The sequence below is a fragment of the Ahaetulla prasina genome, chromosome 3 (genome assembly GCF_028640845.1).
Source record: "Ahaetulla prasina isolate Xishuangbanna chromosome 3, ASM2864084v1, whole genome shotgun sequence".
Classification (NCBI taxonomy): domain Eukaryota; kingdom Metazoa; phylum Chordata; class Lepidosauria; order Squamata; family Colubridae; genus Ahaetulla; species Ahaetulla prasina.
In genome coordinates this window covers 224,652,927-224,670,745 of record NC_080541.1, presented here as the reverse complement: position 1 = coordinate 224,670,745, position 17,819 = coordinate 224,652,927, and the positions used below count along the sequence as shown (strand labels likewise).

The following is a 17,819-nucleotide window of genomic DNA, read 5'->3' as shown; positions in this document are numbered from 1 at the left end:
CCCCTCTCCTTTTGATGTTGTGTGTGTGAAAATAAGTTACAAGGGGGACATCTATTCTCTGCATTCTTGCGATATATTTTGATCTAAGTAGGGCTGGCACTGCAGGGAATGAAGCTTTTGCCTCTCACGTTTTCTCTCTCCCTAGCGACATCAAGAAAGCACGCTTGCTTCTGAAATCGGTGCGAGAGACGAACCCTCACCACCCACCGGCCTGGATCGCTTCGGCCCGCTTGGAAGAGGTGACGGGGAAGCTGCAGGTGGCTCGGAATCTCATCATGAAAGGAACCGAAATGTGTCCCAAGGTGAGGGCTGTTTTGCAGAAGTTTTAATTTTCTGGATCCTTAAGACATAGGCAGTCCTCGATTTAGGACCATTCGTTTACTGACCATTCGAAGTTACAACCGCACTGAAAACCGGCGTTTTTCACACTTAACGACCGCTGCAGCGTCCCTATGGTCACGCGATCAAAATTCAGACTCTCGACAACTGACTCACATTTACGACGGTTGCAGTGTCCCGGGGGTCACGTTTTGCGACCTTCCTGATGAGCAAGGTCAACGGCGAAGCCGGATTCACCTAACAACTATGTTCCCGACTTAACAACTGAATAACAGAATGATAAAATAACAGAGTTGGAAGGGACCTTGGAGGTCTTCTAGTCCAACCCCCTGCTCTGCAACGATTCACTTAAGAACCGTGGCAAGAAAGGTCGTAAAATGGGCCAGGACTCCCTTAATAGCTCTCTTGCTTAAGAATGGAAATGTTGGGCTTAATTGTGGTCATAAGTCGAGGACTCCCTGATATTGGTATTTCTCATGTTCCTCCCACGCCCTCCCTTTAAAGCAGGGCTCTCCAACCTTGGCAACTTTAAGACTTGTGGACTTCAACTCTCAGAATTCCTCAGCCAGCTTTGCTTACTCTCTTATAATCCCTTCCTCTGCAATCTCTCCACTTCGGCGGGTAAGAGAAAAAGAAACAGACACATCCGGCTGAGGAATTTTGGGAGTTGAAGTCCACAAGTCTTAAGTGACCAAGGTTGGAGACCCCTGCTTTAAAGAACTTGGATCCCATAACCAATAAGCCACCAACTTCCTTTATTCTCTGCCTTTCTCCAGAGCGAAGACGTATGGTTGGAGGCTGCGCGTTTGCAGCCTGGAGATACTGCCAAGGCTGTGGTGGCTCAGGCCGTCCGTCACCTCCCCCAATCGGTCCGGATTTATATCAGAGCCGCCGAGTTGGAGACTGATATTCGAGCCAAGAAGAGAGTCCTTCGGAAAGGTGAGACGGGCCCATAGAAGAGAACCTCAGTTTGGTTTAAAAAGTGGCATCTCATGTTCTGACCGAGGCTCCCTTAACAAGCAGGAGGCAGGAATTGGTCCCAGCAAAACCTCCTTTATTTACACGACTGTGAATTATGTTCATTCATAGTCACAGTCCAAACAGTTTTTCAAAGGAATGTTTATCAACACAGACCTTATCTCGCTTGGCAAGCTGCCATGTAACTTGTTTCCAACTGTAGTATAAGGCAAAACCCGGCACAGAGTCTCTTAGAGTCACGGGCAAATTGTTTCCTGCAAAAGCCGCTCCCTGTTTTCTCCTCTTTTGTTTCCTATGGGAGGGGCCGATCACCTCCAAGGTGTGGCCTTACTCCTGAGTCGACCCTGCTTTCTGAGTTTGTTCTTGTCTTCTGACAGCTCTGCACATGGGAACGGGCTCCAGCTGTTCCTCTGCCTCACTGCTGTCTAACTCCCTCTCTGCCTCCGATTCAGAGCCCTCGTCCGAGCTTTTCCCAGCCCCCAGGACTGGCCCAAGTTCCTCCCCAACCTCCTCACTGTCTGGCTCTGCTGGCCGCCAGTGGACCACAACACGTTGCTACCTGGGAGAGGGACTGGGGAATTCTGGGAGTTGAAACTCTACTCATCTTAAAGTGACCGAGGTTGAGAAACACTGCTTTATGGATTTTGAGATCTTTTAAAGCCAGGGGAAGTTGGAAAACCAGTTCCCAGAAACACTGATGAGCACAGCTGGTAGGAAGGGATGATGGGAGATGCAGTTCAGTAACCCCTAGAGGACCAGGTGTGTACAGGTAGCCTTTGATATATGACTGGTGATTTAGTGACCATTCTTTACGAAAGAACAGAAAAGAGGATCTATGACTTACAAAGATTTTGATCACCCCCCCCCCCCATAATCTAATGACAACTTGGCAACATATCTACAGTTAACAGCCAAGTCCATTGGTCTCGTTTTACGATAACTTTGCTGGAAACCGATTCTTCAATTTCCAACAGAATCACAGTGGTCGCTTTATAGCCACGGCGTTCACTTTACAACTACCGCCAAAAAAAGGGAGTAAAATCAGGGCAGTCACGGGACTGACCCCGTTTTGCGACGGTGTTGTGTCTTGCCCGCTCTCACCGCAGCCGGGGTCTGCTTATCTGCTTCCGAACACAGAGGAATGTATGCCTCCTGGCCCCAGTCCTGGCTTCATGCCCAGACAAGCTGCAGAGGAGGGGGCACCTCCCGGTCCCAGCCCTGGCTCCATGCCCAAGCAGGCTGCAGAGGAGGGAGCACCCCCCAGCCCCAGCCCTGGCTCCATGCCCAGGCAAACGGAGCAGCTAGACCCCTCCCCCTCCTCCACAGCATGTGAGCCTGAGGAAAGTTTACTTCCAACAGCTGCTGATTGGAGTGACCCTCACATCAGAAGACTGGATAGGCGGAGGCAACAGAAGGAAGGGAGGGGCAGGCCTTAATGAGTGCTGAGTCATGGAGCCACACCCCATGGCCTATATAAAGGATCTGCTTTCTGGCAGTCTCTGAGTCAGGCAAAGTCGAACTTATCTTGCTGAAGTCACTTTCTGGTCTCCTGCCTGCTCTGAGGACTTTGCTAGGACTTTGGGCAGAGCTGCAGAGGCAAGCCTGATTCGGATTTCCCTGACCCGGCCGTCAGCGGAGGAGTGGGACACGACAGACGGTGACAACTTGCAACCAAGTTGTAATGGGCACTCGGCTCCATTACATTGCGACGCAAGGACTGTGTGGGTTGGTTCTTTTCAGATTCTCACCTGAGTGGACGGCGTATTAATGATTGGATTCCTCAGTGGCGATAATGATTAGCCTTGGTTTCATTCAGCTTTGATGAAATCATATCTTTTGGGGTCGTTGTCCCAAAGGTGCTTTTTTCAAGAGGCAACCGGACTTTCTGGTTTTTCTTTTGAAGACGTTTCACTTCTCATCCAAGAAGCTTCTTCAGCTCTGACTGGATGGTGGGGTAATGGAAGGATTTATACTCCTTGCAGACAGCTGGTCATTTGCGTCCTGCCTTAGGCATGAAAGCTGGCTGGGTGACTTTGAGTCAAACACCAGGAGACTGTGAGTTCTAGTCCTGCCTTAGGCATGAAAGCCAATTGGGTGACTTTGGGCCAATCACCAGGAGACTGGAAGTTCTAGTCCTACCTTAGGCATGAAAGCCAATTGGCTGACTTTGGGCCAATCACCCTTTCTCAACCCAATCCACCTCACAGGGTCATTGTGGGAAAAGTAGGAGGGAGAAGGTACTTTGCACATGTCCCCTGCCTTGAGTTATTTGTCAAAGTAATAAAAGATGGGATACAAATAAAATAATGAAAACTACCAGCCCCCCCGCCACCCCACCCCACCCCCCGCAAAAAGAAAAGACCAAAGTTCTCCTCTACACACCCACTTACTGTAGAGTAGCTCTGCAGGCTGACGGCTCTCACGTGGCCCATAGTCTTCACATTGTTGTTATGATCTCTCTTTTAAATTCCATCCCAATCATAGGCGCGGAGCCATAGTTGTCGGCCAAGACCTGAATACGAACAGATTGAACAATGCATTGAACTGGCATTTCCTTAGCGGGGCATTGGTTGGGGAGGAAGACCAAAAAATATGTGTGTGTGTGTGTGTGAGAATGCCTGGCATATGAGCCCGATTCTGAATAGAATAGAATAGAATAGAATTTTTTATTGGCCAAGTGTGATTGGACACACAAGGAATTTGTCTTGGTGCAGATGCTCTCAGTGTACATAAAAGAAAAGATACCTTCATCAAGGTACAACATTTACAACACAATTGATGGTCAATATATCAATATAAATCATAAGGATTGCCAGCAACAAGTTACAGTCATACAGTCATAAGTGGAAAGAGATGGGTGATGGGAACTATGAGAAGATTAATAGTAGTGCAGATTCAGTAAATAGTTTGACAGTGTTGATGGAAAACAACATGTGATGTGTGAAAACGGAACACTCTTGGTTGCCAGAACACACTGTCCCACCCTGTCATTCTGCGCTTTATAGTCTCTTAAAGAATCTCCCGCTGAAGCTATAAACGTGATGGAAGGTGGTTTTTCCATCCAGCTAAATCAGAACATCATCACCATAAATTTTCCGTGGATAACCCAGTCATCGTTGTTGGTCGGTCATTAACGGCCGTAACTGAAGTCACAGCCCCAGCTTGGTATTTTAAGAGTGGAGTAAAAAGCTATTGCAGTTTTTGCATTAAGAGGTCAATGTTTAGCATCGTCTCTTGGGGGTTTTTCTGGAACCTTGACAAACTTCCTGTTTCAAACACTGAAATTAAAAGGAGAGGATAGCAGAGGTGGGTTTCAGCAGGTTCTGACCGGTTCTGGAGAACCGATAGCGGAAATTTTGAGTAGTTCGGAGAACCGGCAAATTACCAGCTCTGGCTGGCCCCAGAGTGGGGTGGGAATGGAGATGTTGCAATATCCTTTCCCCCAGGAGTGGGGAGGGAATGGGGATTTTGCAGTATCCTTCCCCTGCCACGCCCACCAAGCTACACCACGCCCGCCAAGCCACGCCCACAGAACTGGTAGTAAAAAAAAATTGAATTTCACTACTGGGTGAGATGGTTCCTCAGGTAACTTAGACCCTCTCTTTTCTTGCCCATCCTTTTCCATTTTGAGCTATCAAAGCAGAAAATTGGGGATGATCAGTGAAAAGGGGGCGAGTGTGAATGTCTTCTGAAGTCCACAAGGCAGCGCATGACAATGGCAGCAGTGGGAACTTGGGGGGATTCTGAGGTGATATGGCAGGCTGGCTAAAAGGAGTCCCTCAAGTGGGAAACACCTGGGGTGTGTATAGTCCGCTAGGATTAGAGCTTGGAACCTGCAGCTATTCTTAAATCTTGATAGTTGGTATATTTCTATCGAGGCTTCTGAATACGGCCGGCTTGCTAGTCCTAGCAATTGAAAAAAATGCCTGATTTTAATGACCTTTTTTTGTTTTTGTTTAGCAAAGCATTTGCCTTTGTTAAGTGAATCGCACGTTCCCTTGTGGCTACGTAGGGATTCTAGACTGATTCCTCTTTTGACTCCACCCACCCCTTGCTTTTGCCACTCCTCCTTCTACAGCGAGCCCCTTACGTGCACGCTTCCAAGGTTTCTCTTCCTATTAAATTTGCCAATTGCATTACACCTGGCAGCTTGGATATTGTTTGGTCCTGGATAAAGAAAAGCATTTCTGTTCTCTCTCTCCCCTTCCTCACCCCCCTTTCATTTCTTTTTCTTAGCACTGGAGCACGTCCCGAATTCAGTCCGCTTATGGAAAGCGGCTGTTGAATTAGAAGAACCGGAGGATGCCAGGATAATGCTGAGCCGGGCCGTGGAATGCTGCCCCACCAGTGTGGAGGTAAGTGGGCAGATTGGTTTTGTACACAGAGGGAGGACAACCTATTCTCCAAAGCATCTGAGGGCAGGACAAGAAGCAATGGGTGAAAACTAATCAAGGAGAGAAGCAACTTAGAACTAAGGAGAAATTTCCTGACAGTTAGAACAATTAATCAGTGGAACAACTTGCCTCTAGAACAGTGATGGCTTCACGCATGCTGGCTTCACGCATGTCTGGGCCGCAACCTGGAAGAGGAGCTTCCCTGGGCATATGCGCGCCCCTGAAAATGAACTTCCGGTTTCGGCTACTGAACTTCCAGTTTCAGCCAGCTACTCTTCCAGGTTTCTGGCGTGCATGCGCACACGACGATCAGCTGGCACATGCTCACACAGCAAAATGGAAGACCAGCTCTTCTAGCTTCCGGCACTACCGCATGCAAAAAAGCCAGCTGATAGTCACACGCGGATGCGTGCCATAAACCCAGAAAAGGAACAGGTGACGCCGTGTGTGTCAGATAACATGGATCACTTCGGCCACATACGTTGTGGTCCGCCAGCAGCCTGCAGAGCTGGCAACGGAGTCGGACAGCAATGAGGCTGAGGAAGAGCGTGGGCCAGTCCTGGAGGCTGGGAAAGGCCCGGATATGGGCTCTGCGTCGGAGGCTGAGATGGGGCCAGGGCGATCTGGTAGTGATGTGCGGACTCCAGAGCCTCCAGAGGCTGACAGTAGAGAGGCAGAGGAACAGGAGGAGCCTGTTCCTAATGCACGCATGAGAAGAGCTGCCAGAAGGCAAGAGCAGCTCAAGCAAAGAGGACGACTTGGGAGTAGGGCCAAGAGATGATTGGCCCCTCCCATAAGGCTTAAAAGACCAGCAACGGCATTTGGGCTTTGCCGGAAAACAACGTTGGTAGCTTCGTCTTCTGCTTCGTCTACGTCTTACATTTATTTCTGTGACTTCTGAACGTTTGCCAAGAAAGGCCTTTGGCAGTTTGCCTAATTGGACCAAGGTTGGTGATAGGACTGAGGAATTTGTGTTGGGAGGAATTTGTTTTAATTTAGCTGAGAATGAAGTAATTCCCAGCTGTTCGAGTAAAGTTTGTTTGTTTTTTCACGGACTGAGTTTCCTACTCCCTACTTGGGCCTGGGTCACAACAGGTGCGCGCGAGAGCAAAGTGCATGCACGGAAGGCCGGGCACACGCACAGAAGGCAGGCGCGCTTGTGAACTGGGTGCGTGCGCAGAGGGGGCGAACCGGTAGTAACCTAATGTGAAACCCACTGCTGCTCCACATCAACTCTTTTTGTTTCCTTTGTTCCAGCTGTGGCTTGCCCTGGCGAGGCTCGAAACCTACGAAAACGCCCGTAAGGTCTTAAACAAAGCCCGTGAGAACATTCCAACCGACCGGCACATCTGGATCACAGCTGCCAAGCTCGAGGAAGCCAACGGGAACACTCAGATGGTGGAGAAGATCATTGACCGAGCCATCACCTCGTTGAGGGCTAATGGAGTGGAAATCAACCGGGAACAGTGGATCCAGGTACCCGCCGAGGAGGATCTCTTTCTCTTTGAAAGCCTGACTTTTCTAACCTGGTGTCTTCCAGGCCTTTTGAAATAGGGGTCCCAAATTATTCCAAGGCACGGAGCTGGAAAAAGCTGCTGTAGATCATTGTTTTTAATTATTTGTTTCTTTTTACCTCACCTTTTATTATTTTTATACATAATTCAAGGAAGCGAACATGCCTAATACTCCTTCCGCCTCCTGTTTTCCCCCCACAATAACCCTGTGAGGTGGGGTGGGCTGAGAGAGAGAGAGAGAGAGAGGGACTGGCCCAAAGTCACCCAACTGGCTTTCATGCTTAAGGCAGGACTAGAACTCACCATTTCCCGGTGATTGACCTAAAGTCACCCAGTTGCCTTTCATGCCTAAAGTGGGACTAGAACTCACTGTCTCCTGGTGATTGGCCCAAAGTCACCCAGTTGCCTTTCATGCCTAAACTGGGACTAGAACTCACTGTCTCCTGGTGATTGGCCAAAAGTCACCCAGCCAGCTTTCACGTCTGAGGTGGGACTAGAACTCACTGTCTCCTAATGATTGGCCCAAAGTCACCCAGTTGCCTTTCATGCCTGAGGTGGGACTAGAACTCACTGTCTCCTGGTGATTGGCCAAAAGTCACCCAGTTGCCTTTCATGCCTGAGATGGGACTAGAACTCACTGTCTCCTGGTGATTGGCCAAAAGTCACCCAGCCAGCTTTCACGTCTGAGGTGGGACTAGAACTCACTGTCTCCTAATGATTGGCCCAAAGTCACCCAGTTGCCTTTCATGCCTGAGGTGGGACTAGAACTCACTGTCTCCTGGTGATTGGCCCAAAGTCACCCTGTTGCCTTTCATGCCTGAGAAGGGACTAGAACTCACTGTCTCCTGGTGATTGGGCCAAAGTCATCCAGTCACTTTTCATGCCTAAGGCAGGACTAGAACTCACCATCTCCTGGTTGGCCCAAAGTCACCCAGCCGGCTTTCATACCTAAGGTGGAATTTTATATGTGTTCAGCGTGGGTGCTACTATGTGATCTGGAATAGCATAAACAGATTTGTAAAATGTATTGCAAAATGTCTAACGGGTCCCAGTTCATAACAATTTCTGTGGCACTTTGGGCCACGAGAAATATATGAGTACGAATAAAGAAGAATATTTATCACCCTGGGTTGAAATGAGGCTCTCTGACGTCTTCCAAGCTTGGCTGTTTTTTTGCAGATTTGTCGTTACCCAAACTATGATGTTACCTACTTTGGGTAATGTAACGTCTGCAAGAAAACAGCCAAGCTCAGAGAGCACCAAGCACTCTTCAAATATATGAATATTTTAGAGGTTATAGATTGAAACAGCTGGTGCTCTGGAATCTACCGGAAGTAGATGGGAGAGATGTCTTGGATGCTCAAGAAAGGCGGATGAAAAACACGCAATAGAAAAAAATTTTTTTCCCCTGCTTCTTTCAGTTATAGTTAAATATTTAATCACTGTTAGCCTGTGAACTAATGAAGCTCATGTATCTGTCAGTGTTTTTTTTAAATTTGCATTTATATCCCGCCCTTCTCCAAAGACTCAGGGCGGCTTACACTATGTTAGCAATAGTCTTCATCCTATTTGTATATTTATATACAAAGTCAACTTATTGCCCCCAACAATCTGGGTCCTCATTTTACCTACCTTATAAAGGATGGAAGGCTGAGTCAACCTTGGGCCTGGTGGGACTAGAACCTGCAATAATTGCAGGCAGCTGTGTTAATAACAGACTGTCTTACCAGTCTGAGCCACAGAGGCCCAGTGTTGATCATTGCTCTAATGCAGATTTTTAGAGAGGAAAGAATTATTACGACTGTTTTTTCCCCCCCATTGGAAATGAAAGATGCTTAGCAAGAATTACAACAACACTCAAAGCCTAAGCAAAATTTTGTTTACTTGGATGAGTAGTGAAATGTGTCAGCTTAGTAAACTTTGGTCCAGTTACCATAATTTAACCTCTTTAGATACTTAACTAAGCACATACTCTTATAAGACAGGAGTAAGACTTGTGGACTTCAACTCCCAGAATTCCTCAGCCGGCTGGAGGGCCTTGTTCCAGTGGGACTGCATCATGGCCTGGAACTGGCTGACCATCTCAGCCTGCTGAGCCTCCAGGTGCCGGTACCTGGCCTTGTACTCCCGCAGGTCTTCCTTCTGCTTGGAAACCTATGCTCCTAGTCCTCAGTGAGGTGCTTCTGTTGAGCCTCCTTGGTCAGATCTAATCTGAACTGAGCCAGCTGTTTTGCCAACTCTTTCTCATGCTTAGCTCCAACAACTGCTTCCTGTTGGGGCCCTAAGGAGCCCAAGCGGGCAGGTGAGGAGTGGGTGGGGAGGGGCGAGTAGAGGCTGGCAAGGTGCCTCTTGACATGAGTGACATTGAATTGGCCATGCCCACCCAGTCACATGACCACCTAGCCACACCCACCCAGCCGGTCATTAGGCAGATCATATTAATGGTCCACGGAATTTAAAATTATGAATTTAGTGGTCCCTGAGGTCCGAAAGGTTGGTGACCCCTGGCCTAAAAAAGAGGACAGGGGTCTCCAAACTTGGTGACTTTAAGACTTGTGGACTTCAACTCCCAGAATTCCTCAGCCAGCAATGGCTGAGAGATTCTAGGAGTTGAAGTCCACAAGTCTTGAATGTCACCAAGGGTGGAGACCCCTGTTCTAAGATACTTGGCTTCTCACCTCTGCTTGGGGGAAAATGCAGTGGGGAGGGGGCAGAACAACCAGTGATGGGCCTTGGCAGGTTAGGGATAGAGTGAAGCTCTCCAGCAAGGGTGTGTTCGGGTGGAATTGCCCCTTGGTTGCCCTGAATTGGCGCCATGAATTTTTTCCAGGATGCTGAAGAATGCGATAAAGCCAGAAGCGTGGCCACATGCCAAGCTATCATGAGAGCAGTGATCGGGATTGGGATCGAAGAGGAAGATCGCAAGCACACCTGGATGGAAGATGCTGATAGTGTAAGTAAAAGGCCTCGGGTGGGAAGCCGAGGACAGGACCAAGAGGTAGAATAAGGTGGGACACATTGTAGAATAATAAATACATTCACGTTAAAGAGAAATATAGGGTAATCCTTGACTTAGTGTTAGTGCCACTTTATAATGCCTTGGTAAGGCCACACTTGGAATATTGCATCCAGTTTTGGTCGCCACGATGTAAAAAAGATGTTGAGACTCTAGAAAGAGTGCAGAGAAGAGCAACAAAGATGATTAGAGGACTGGAGGCTAAAACATATGAAGAACAGTGGCAGGAACTGGGTATGTCTAGTTTAATGAAAAGAAGGACTAGGGGAGACATGATAGCAGTCTTCCAATATCTCAGGGGTTGCCACAAAGAAGAGGGAGTCAAGATATTCTCCAAAGCACCTGAGGGTGGAACAAGAAGCAATGGGTGGAAACTGATCAAAGAAAGAAGCAACTTAGAACTAAGGAGAAATTTCCTGACAGTTAGAACAATTAATAAGTGGAACAACTTGCCTGCAGAAGTTGTGAATGCTCCAACACTGGAAATTTTTAAGAAAATGTTGGATAACCATCTGACTGAAGTGGTGTAGGGTTTCCTGCCTGGGCAGGGGGTTGGACTAGAAGACCTCCAAGGTCCCTTCCAACTCTGTTGTTATGTTATGTTATGTTATGACTTAACAACCATTTGTTTAATGACCGTTCATAGTTACGAAGGCCTAGGAAAAAAAGTGAGTTACGACCGGTTTTTGCACTTAACGATCCTTGCAGTATCCTTGTGGTCACGTGATCAAAATTAGGACATTTGGCAACTGATTCATATTTTATGACGATGGCAGCGTCTTGTGTTTATGGGATCGAAATTCAGACGATTGGCAACTCGGTTCATGTTTATGACGGGTTGCCGTGTCCCCGGGGGGGGGGGTGTCATGTGATCACTTTTTGTAAGCTTCTGACGAGCCAGGTTCACTTAGCAACGGGGTTACTCACTTAACAACTGCAGGGATTCACTTAACGACTGTGGCGAGAAAGGTCGTCCAATGGGACAAAATTCACCTCACAAATGACTCGCTTAGCAGGTTTTTAAGAAGAGTGTAGGGCAGTGATAGTCAACCTGGTCCCTACCGCCCACTAGTGGGTGTTCCAGCTTTCATGGTGGGTGGTAGGGGTTTTGTCCGATAAGCACTTTCCTTTTTTTTTTTAATTTAATTGACTTTTAAAAAAATTTTCGTAGCATTATTTAAAAACATTTTCATAAAATTCCCCGTGACAATTTAAATTTCTGAAAATAGACTATTTGTATCGCCCACGCATAAGTTTAGTTCACGTTACCTAAGTGAAACTAAATGGCGCTGTAGTGCGACCGCAAACAAAAGAGCCTCGTCCCAGAATAGCTTGCGCATGTCCCCCCCGAACCGCTGGGCGGTTAGAAAATTTTACTACTAACAGAGATACAAAAGTGGGTGGTAGGTATAGACTGATCTAGACAGTCACTTATCTGAAATAGTGTAGGTTCTCCTGCTTAAGTAGCAGGCTGGACTAGAATCCCTCCAAGATCCTTTAAAAGGTTGCTCGTTCTGTTCTAAATCATGTGAGCACAGGGATGTTGCAACAGTGTGAAAAACAGCCATAATTCCCTTTTTTTCAGTGCTGTTGTAACTGTGAACGGTCCCTAAATGAACTGTTGTAAGTCGAGGACTCCCTGTATAGATTAGATCAGAGGTCTCCAACCTTGGCAACTTTAAGCCTGGCGGACTTCAACTCCCAGAATGCCCCAGCCAAAGCTGACTGGGGCATTCTGGGAATTGAAGTCCTCCAGTCTTAAAATTGCCAAGGTTGGAGCCCACTGGATTAGATTATGAGATAGGTCACTAAAAACAGCTTCTTTGACCCATGTTCTTTCACAGTGTGTGGCGCACAATGCCTTGGAGTGTGCCAGGGCAATTTATGCTTACGCCCTACAAGTGTTCCCCAGCAAGAAGAGCGTCTGGTTACGAGCGGCTTATTTTGAGAAGAATCACGGAACGAGGTATGTCCCTGTTCTGTTTCCCCCTCCCAACAAAAAGTCAGTCAAAGGCCTTCTTCAAGTTTATTTACACTTGGTTGGATTCCTTCTGGCACAGAGATGTTCTGGCCACGTCTCCCCACGCGCCTGCCAAAATCTCTGAAGATAACTAAAAAATTATAGATAAAGCAAGAGTCATTCACGAACAGATTCTTCCATCCATGAAACAGTTTGCCCGCGCAAATTCACTTCTTTGTCCAACACAAAAAGCCAAGAAGTTCCGCCTCTTGCTTTTATCCCCTGTGGGTGTCGCTCTGTGACTCATCATTCCCTGAGCTGGTCTCAAAGCTTCCTCTGCTGTGTGCGCCGGTCATGTCTGCGCAGTCTCGCATCGAGCCAAGATTGTTCTTGGAGCGTTGCCAAATCAGAAGAAGGCCTGGGGGAATCAGGCCTTGCCAGCCCCTCCTCCTCCTGGGTCGGTACCAGGGAGGAAAAGGGCCCAGGGGAAGCAGGCCTTGCCAGCTCTTCCTCCTCACTCTCTGAATCCTCCTCCTCCAGGAGTCCAAGTCCAGGAACCTGGGTCACAACAGTCCTCGTGTGCCGTTTTCACAAACATTTCTCCAGGAAGTTCTGGCTAGCGGTGGGTTTCTAATATTTTTACCACCGGTTCATCCCGCCCGTGTGCCCTCGCTTTGCGCGTGAGCCTTCTGTGTGTGCGCCCGGCCTTGAAAATGTGCCTAAATAGGATGGCATAGAGGTGGGACAGGTGGGCGGGGGCGGGCCCACCCACCCGTAATCTCCGTTACTGTTGTGACCCAGGCCCAAGTAGGGAGTAGGAAACTCAGTCAGTATAAAAACAAACAAACTTTATTCGAACAGCTGGGAATTACTTCATTCCCAGCGTCGTTCAACTCAAAGTAAAACAAATGCCTCCCAACACAAATTCCTCAGTCCTCTCACAAACCTTGGTCCAATTAGGCAAACTGCCAAAGGCCTTTCTTGGCAAACGTTCAGAAGTCACAGAAATAAATACAAGACGTAGACGAAGCAGAAGATGCAGCTAACAACATTGTTTTCCGGTAAAGCCCAAATGCCGTTGCTGGTCTGTTTTAAGCCTTATGAGAGGGGTCAATCATCTCTTGGCCCTACTCCCGATGGCCATTTCTTGGCCTCCACACACCCTGTTTTCAGGACTCCTTTTGGCCCATTTTCGAGGCTTTTTTGGGCCTGTTTTCAGGGCATTTTTCATTCTGTTTTTGAGGCTTTTTTTTAGCCCATTTTTGAGGAAAAAGTCTCAAAAATGGGCCGAAAAAAGGCCTGAAAAAGGCGGCCAAAAACTTTTTTTTGCTGTTTTCCTCTTCTAAATTTAGGTGCGTCTTATAGTCGGGTGTGTCTTATGGCAGGGGTCTCCAACCTTGGCCACTTTACGCCTTGTGGACTTCGACTCCCAGAATTCCTTAGCCAGGGCATGCTGGCTGAGGAATTCTGGGAGTCGAAGTCCACAAGTCGTAAAGTGGCCAAGGATGGAGACCCCTGTCTTATAGTCCGAAAAATACAGTACCTGCATTGCTTCTTTAAATTTCAAATCCCAGGTTAGCAGCCCGGATATTTGCATTTTAATTTCCTTTTTTTTTTTAAAATTTGCATTTATATCCTGCCCTCCGAAGACTCAGGGCGGCTTACACTATGTTAGCAATAGTCTTCATTCTATTTGTATATTTATATACAAAGTCAACAATCTGGGTCCTCATTTTACCTACCTTATAAAGGATGGAAGGCTGAGTCAACCTTGGGCCTGGTGGGACTAGAACCTGCAGTAATTGCAGGCAGCTGCTGTTAATAACAGACTGCATCAGCAGTCTGAGCCACAGAGGCCCTATTCCGTATAGGGAATATGTAAAGCCAAGAATAGGGCTCCACCCAGACTAGATGGTCTACCCCGGTGAGGGGAATGATAACGAGCATATATGGGTGTCAGGTGAAAGGTAGAGAGAAAAAGGAATACCAGGGTACCTACAATAGAAGAATGGATATTGAAAGTCATTAATTTGGCTGAGATGGCTAAAATCTCAGCTTTTTTAAAAGACAATACGCAGGAAAGATATTTAATTGAATGGAAAAAATGGATTGATTATCTACAAAACAGATATCAGATTAAGAAATATCAGATTGCCTTTGAATAATTAGGAAGTATTATTTTATATAATGGGGAGGGGGTTGGGAGATGAAAAGATTTGGATGAGGTTAATTGGATTAGAAGGGAAAATTTTTACTCTATTTTTGGTTTATGTATAACAATACCTTGTGATTGACCCGGGAAGCCAGGGGTGGGGTGGGGGAGGGAGGGGAAGGGGTTTTCTGGGAGGGAGGGGAAGGGGTTTTCTGGGAGGGAGGGGGGGAAAAAGGGGGGAAAATGTTTCTGTTTTTTAAAACTTTTTCAATAAAAAAAAAAGGAATACCAGGGATGGATCGAGCATACGTGATAAGAACATGAGGGTGAATGTACCAATATAACGGGTGCGACCAAAGGCCTTGGAAAGAGCAAGTAGGGAGGGATGGTTCCGGGCCATTGAGATGATCTTGAAGGGTGCTGTCTCCTTTCAGGGAATCTTTGGAAGCTCTTCTGCAGAGGGCTGTGGCTCACTGTCCCAAGGCTGAAGTCTTGTGGCTCATGGGGGCAAAATCCAAATGGTTGGCTGGAGACGTCCCTGCGGCCAGGAGCATTCTGGCGTTGGCTTTCCAGGTAAGTACGCACGGCTTTCATCGGGTACTTTCCCTTTTGTAGTAACCGCTTTGGAACAAAGGGCTAAATGCTTCTAGCAGTATTTCTCAGTCTTGGCAACTTGAAGAGGTGTGGGCTTCAATTTCCCAGAATTCCCCAGCTTTCCTGCACAGCGCAGCCGGTTGGACCACTCTACTGTCCCCTCAACCTTGGCAACTCGAAGATGTGTGGACTTCAACTCCCAGAATTCCCCAGCTAGCAAGGCGTTGAAGTTCACGCATCTTACAGTATTTTAGACTTTATTTACAGCCAGTCTGCTCAAAAGGTTTCCAGGTTGGGTTTTTTAAAAAAAAGAAATTAGATAAAAATATGATGTAGATCAGGCATGTCCAACCCATGATGTGTGGGCTACATGTGATTTTGGTTAGCTAGTAATGTGGCCCCCATAAGATAACAACAACAACAACAAACGAATAGAATAGAATAGAATAGAATAGAATAGAATAGAATAGAATAGGGAAAATAGAATAGAATAAGGAATAGAATAGAATAGAATAGAATAGAATAGAATAGAATAGAATAGAATAGAATAGAAAATGTGGAATAGAATAGAATAGAATACGGAAAAGAATGGAATGGAATGGAATGGAATGGAATGGAATAGAGTAGAATAGAATAGAATAGAATAGAATAGAATAGAAAATAGAATAGAAAATAGAATAGAAAATAGAATAGAAAATAGAATAGAACAGAACAGAACAGAACAGAACAGAACAGAATAGAAAATCTGGAATAGAATAGAACAGAAAAAATAGAATAGAATACGGAAAAGAATAGAATAGAATAGAATAGAATAGAATAGAATAGAATAGAATAGAATAGAATAGAATTTTTTTATTGGCCAAGTGTGATTGGACACACAAGGAATTTGTCTTGGTGCATATGCTCTGTGTACATAAAACAAAAGATACATTCGTCAAGAATCAATAATAGCAGAACATACAGTTCTGGTCAGCTAGTAATGTGGCCCCATAAGATAACAAGAAGAAGAAGAACAAAAACAGCAGTAATAATAATGGCTGCTTAGATACATGGAAATCCTGAACTTATTAGACCTGAACATTTTGACTTTGCAAAAAAATTTTTTACTCGAACTGTCTATATGTTTAGATGTTACCTTAACAACTCTTAGGTTCTTGGTTAGGACCTGAACTGTTTTAAGTTTTTCCAGTCCCAGACTATGAATCAAATTGAAGATTAAATAATAACAACAACAACAATAAATAAAGGAAGGTGATCATTTATATACATTTATATATTAAGCAATAGGGATGCGGTGGCTCAGTGACTAAGATGCTGAGCTTGTCATTCGAAAGGTCGGCAGCTCAGCGGTTCGAATCCCTAGTGCTGTCGTGTAACGGGGTGAGCTCCCGTTACTTGTCCCAGCTTCTGCCAACCTAGCAGTTTCAAAAGCACGTAAATGCAAGTAGAAAAAATAGGGACCACCTTTGGTGAGAAGGGAACAGGGTTCCGTGCACCTTTGGCGTTGAGTCATGCCGGCCTCATGACCACAGAGACGTCTTCGGACAGCGCTGGCTCTTCGGCTTTGAAGTGGAGATGAGCATCACCCCCTAGAGTCGGGAACCTTTACCTTTACCTATATATTAAGCACCAAGGATCCCACAGTTCAGCCTTTACCACCAGCCCAAGCTGGCTCTTGTGATACTCTGCAGCCACCAAGTGCCACTAATAACACAATAGAAGAAGTGAAAGATTGAGCCTGATACATACAAATTGACAAAATGGGGTTTTCTGATCTCTTTTCCTGCCTCTCTCTCTGTGACTTATATTTTCAGGCCAATCCCAACAGCGAAGAGATTTGGCTGGCTGCCGTGAAGTTGGAATCCGAAAACAACGAATACGAACGAGCAAGGCGTCTATTGGCCAAGGCCCGTAGCAGCGCTCCTACGGCTAGAGTAAGTTCACTCTGCTTGGAGACTGGAAATTTGCTGAAAGAAATTCAATTGTTAATGCACAAAGCTGTGTTTTCAGCATATCTGCTCGGTTTAGTGCAGGGGTCTCCAACCTTGACAACTTTAAACCTGGCGGACTTCAACTCCCAGAATCCAGAGTTCTGGGAGTTGAAGTCCGCCAGGCTTAAAGTTGCCAAGGTTGGAGACCCCTGGTTTAGTGTATCCCAACCTTGGCCTTTTCTAGCAGTATGGACTTCAATTCCCAGAATTCTTATCAGTGCCCATGGTGTCATGCCTAAGGTGAGAGTAGAACTCACAGCCTCCTGGTGATTGGCATAAAGTCACCCAACTGGCTTTCATGCCTAAGGCGGGACTAGAACTCATAGTCACCTAGTGATTTGCCCAAAGTCACCTAGTTGCTTTCATGCCTAAGGCAAGACTAGAAATCACAAGTTTCTAGTCTGGGGCCTTAACCACTATACTCCCATGCTATAATTATTAAAATTAATTTGTTATTTTACAAGTTGGAAGTCCAATTTTTCTCTCCCCCCCCCAAACCCGCCATAACACTGCTAAGTAGGTAAAATCCATATCTATTATCATTTTTTTCCTTTCTAAGAGCCTGGGGGTAGCTTAGGAGCAACTTGAAACAAGCTGCTATGCTACCCTGTTTCCCCGAAAACAAGACATCCCCTGATAATAAGCCCAATCGGGCTTTTGAGCGCATGCGCTAAAATAAGCCTTCCCCTGAAAACAAGCCCTCTTCGAAAATATTTAAACGCAGAGCTGGAAATCAGGTAAGACGGCAAGAGGAGCCCCATCTTACTCCACGCACTCCAAAATAATAAGACCCCCCTTAAAATAAGGCCAAGTGCTTATTTCGGGGTTCAAAAAAATATAAGACATGGTCTTATTTTTGGGGAAACACGATATTACGGTCA

General features: G+C 46.3%; 1 protein-coding gene across 1 annotated transcript in view; it reads left to right on the top strand.

The window, feature by feature from the left end:
- Positions 1 to 17,819, top strand: part of PRPF6 (pre-mRNA processing factor 6) — a 60,406-nt gene that overhangs the window by 19,485 nt on the left and 23,102 nt on the right. Inside the window, exons 8-15 of the mRNA XM_058174570.1 lie at positions 146 to 302; positions 1,116 to 1,278; positions 5,554 to 5,672; positions 6,969 to 7,187; positions 10,056 to 10,178; positions 12,086 to 12,207; positions 14,788 to 14,926; positions 16,762 to 16,881. Of these exons, the coding sequence (XP_058030553.1) occupies positions 146 to 302; positions 1,116 to 1,278; positions 5,554 to 5,672; positions 6,969 to 7,187; positions 10,056 to 10,178; positions 12,086 to 12,207; positions 14,788 to 14,926; positions 16,762 to 16,881 (1,162 nt within the window). The remainder of the gene's footprint in view (positions 1 to 145; positions 303 to 1,115; positions 1,279 to 5,553; positions 5,673 to 6,968; positions 7,188 to 10,055; positions 10,179 to 12,085; positions 12,208 to 14,787; positions 14,927 to 16,761; positions 16,882 to 17,819) is intronic.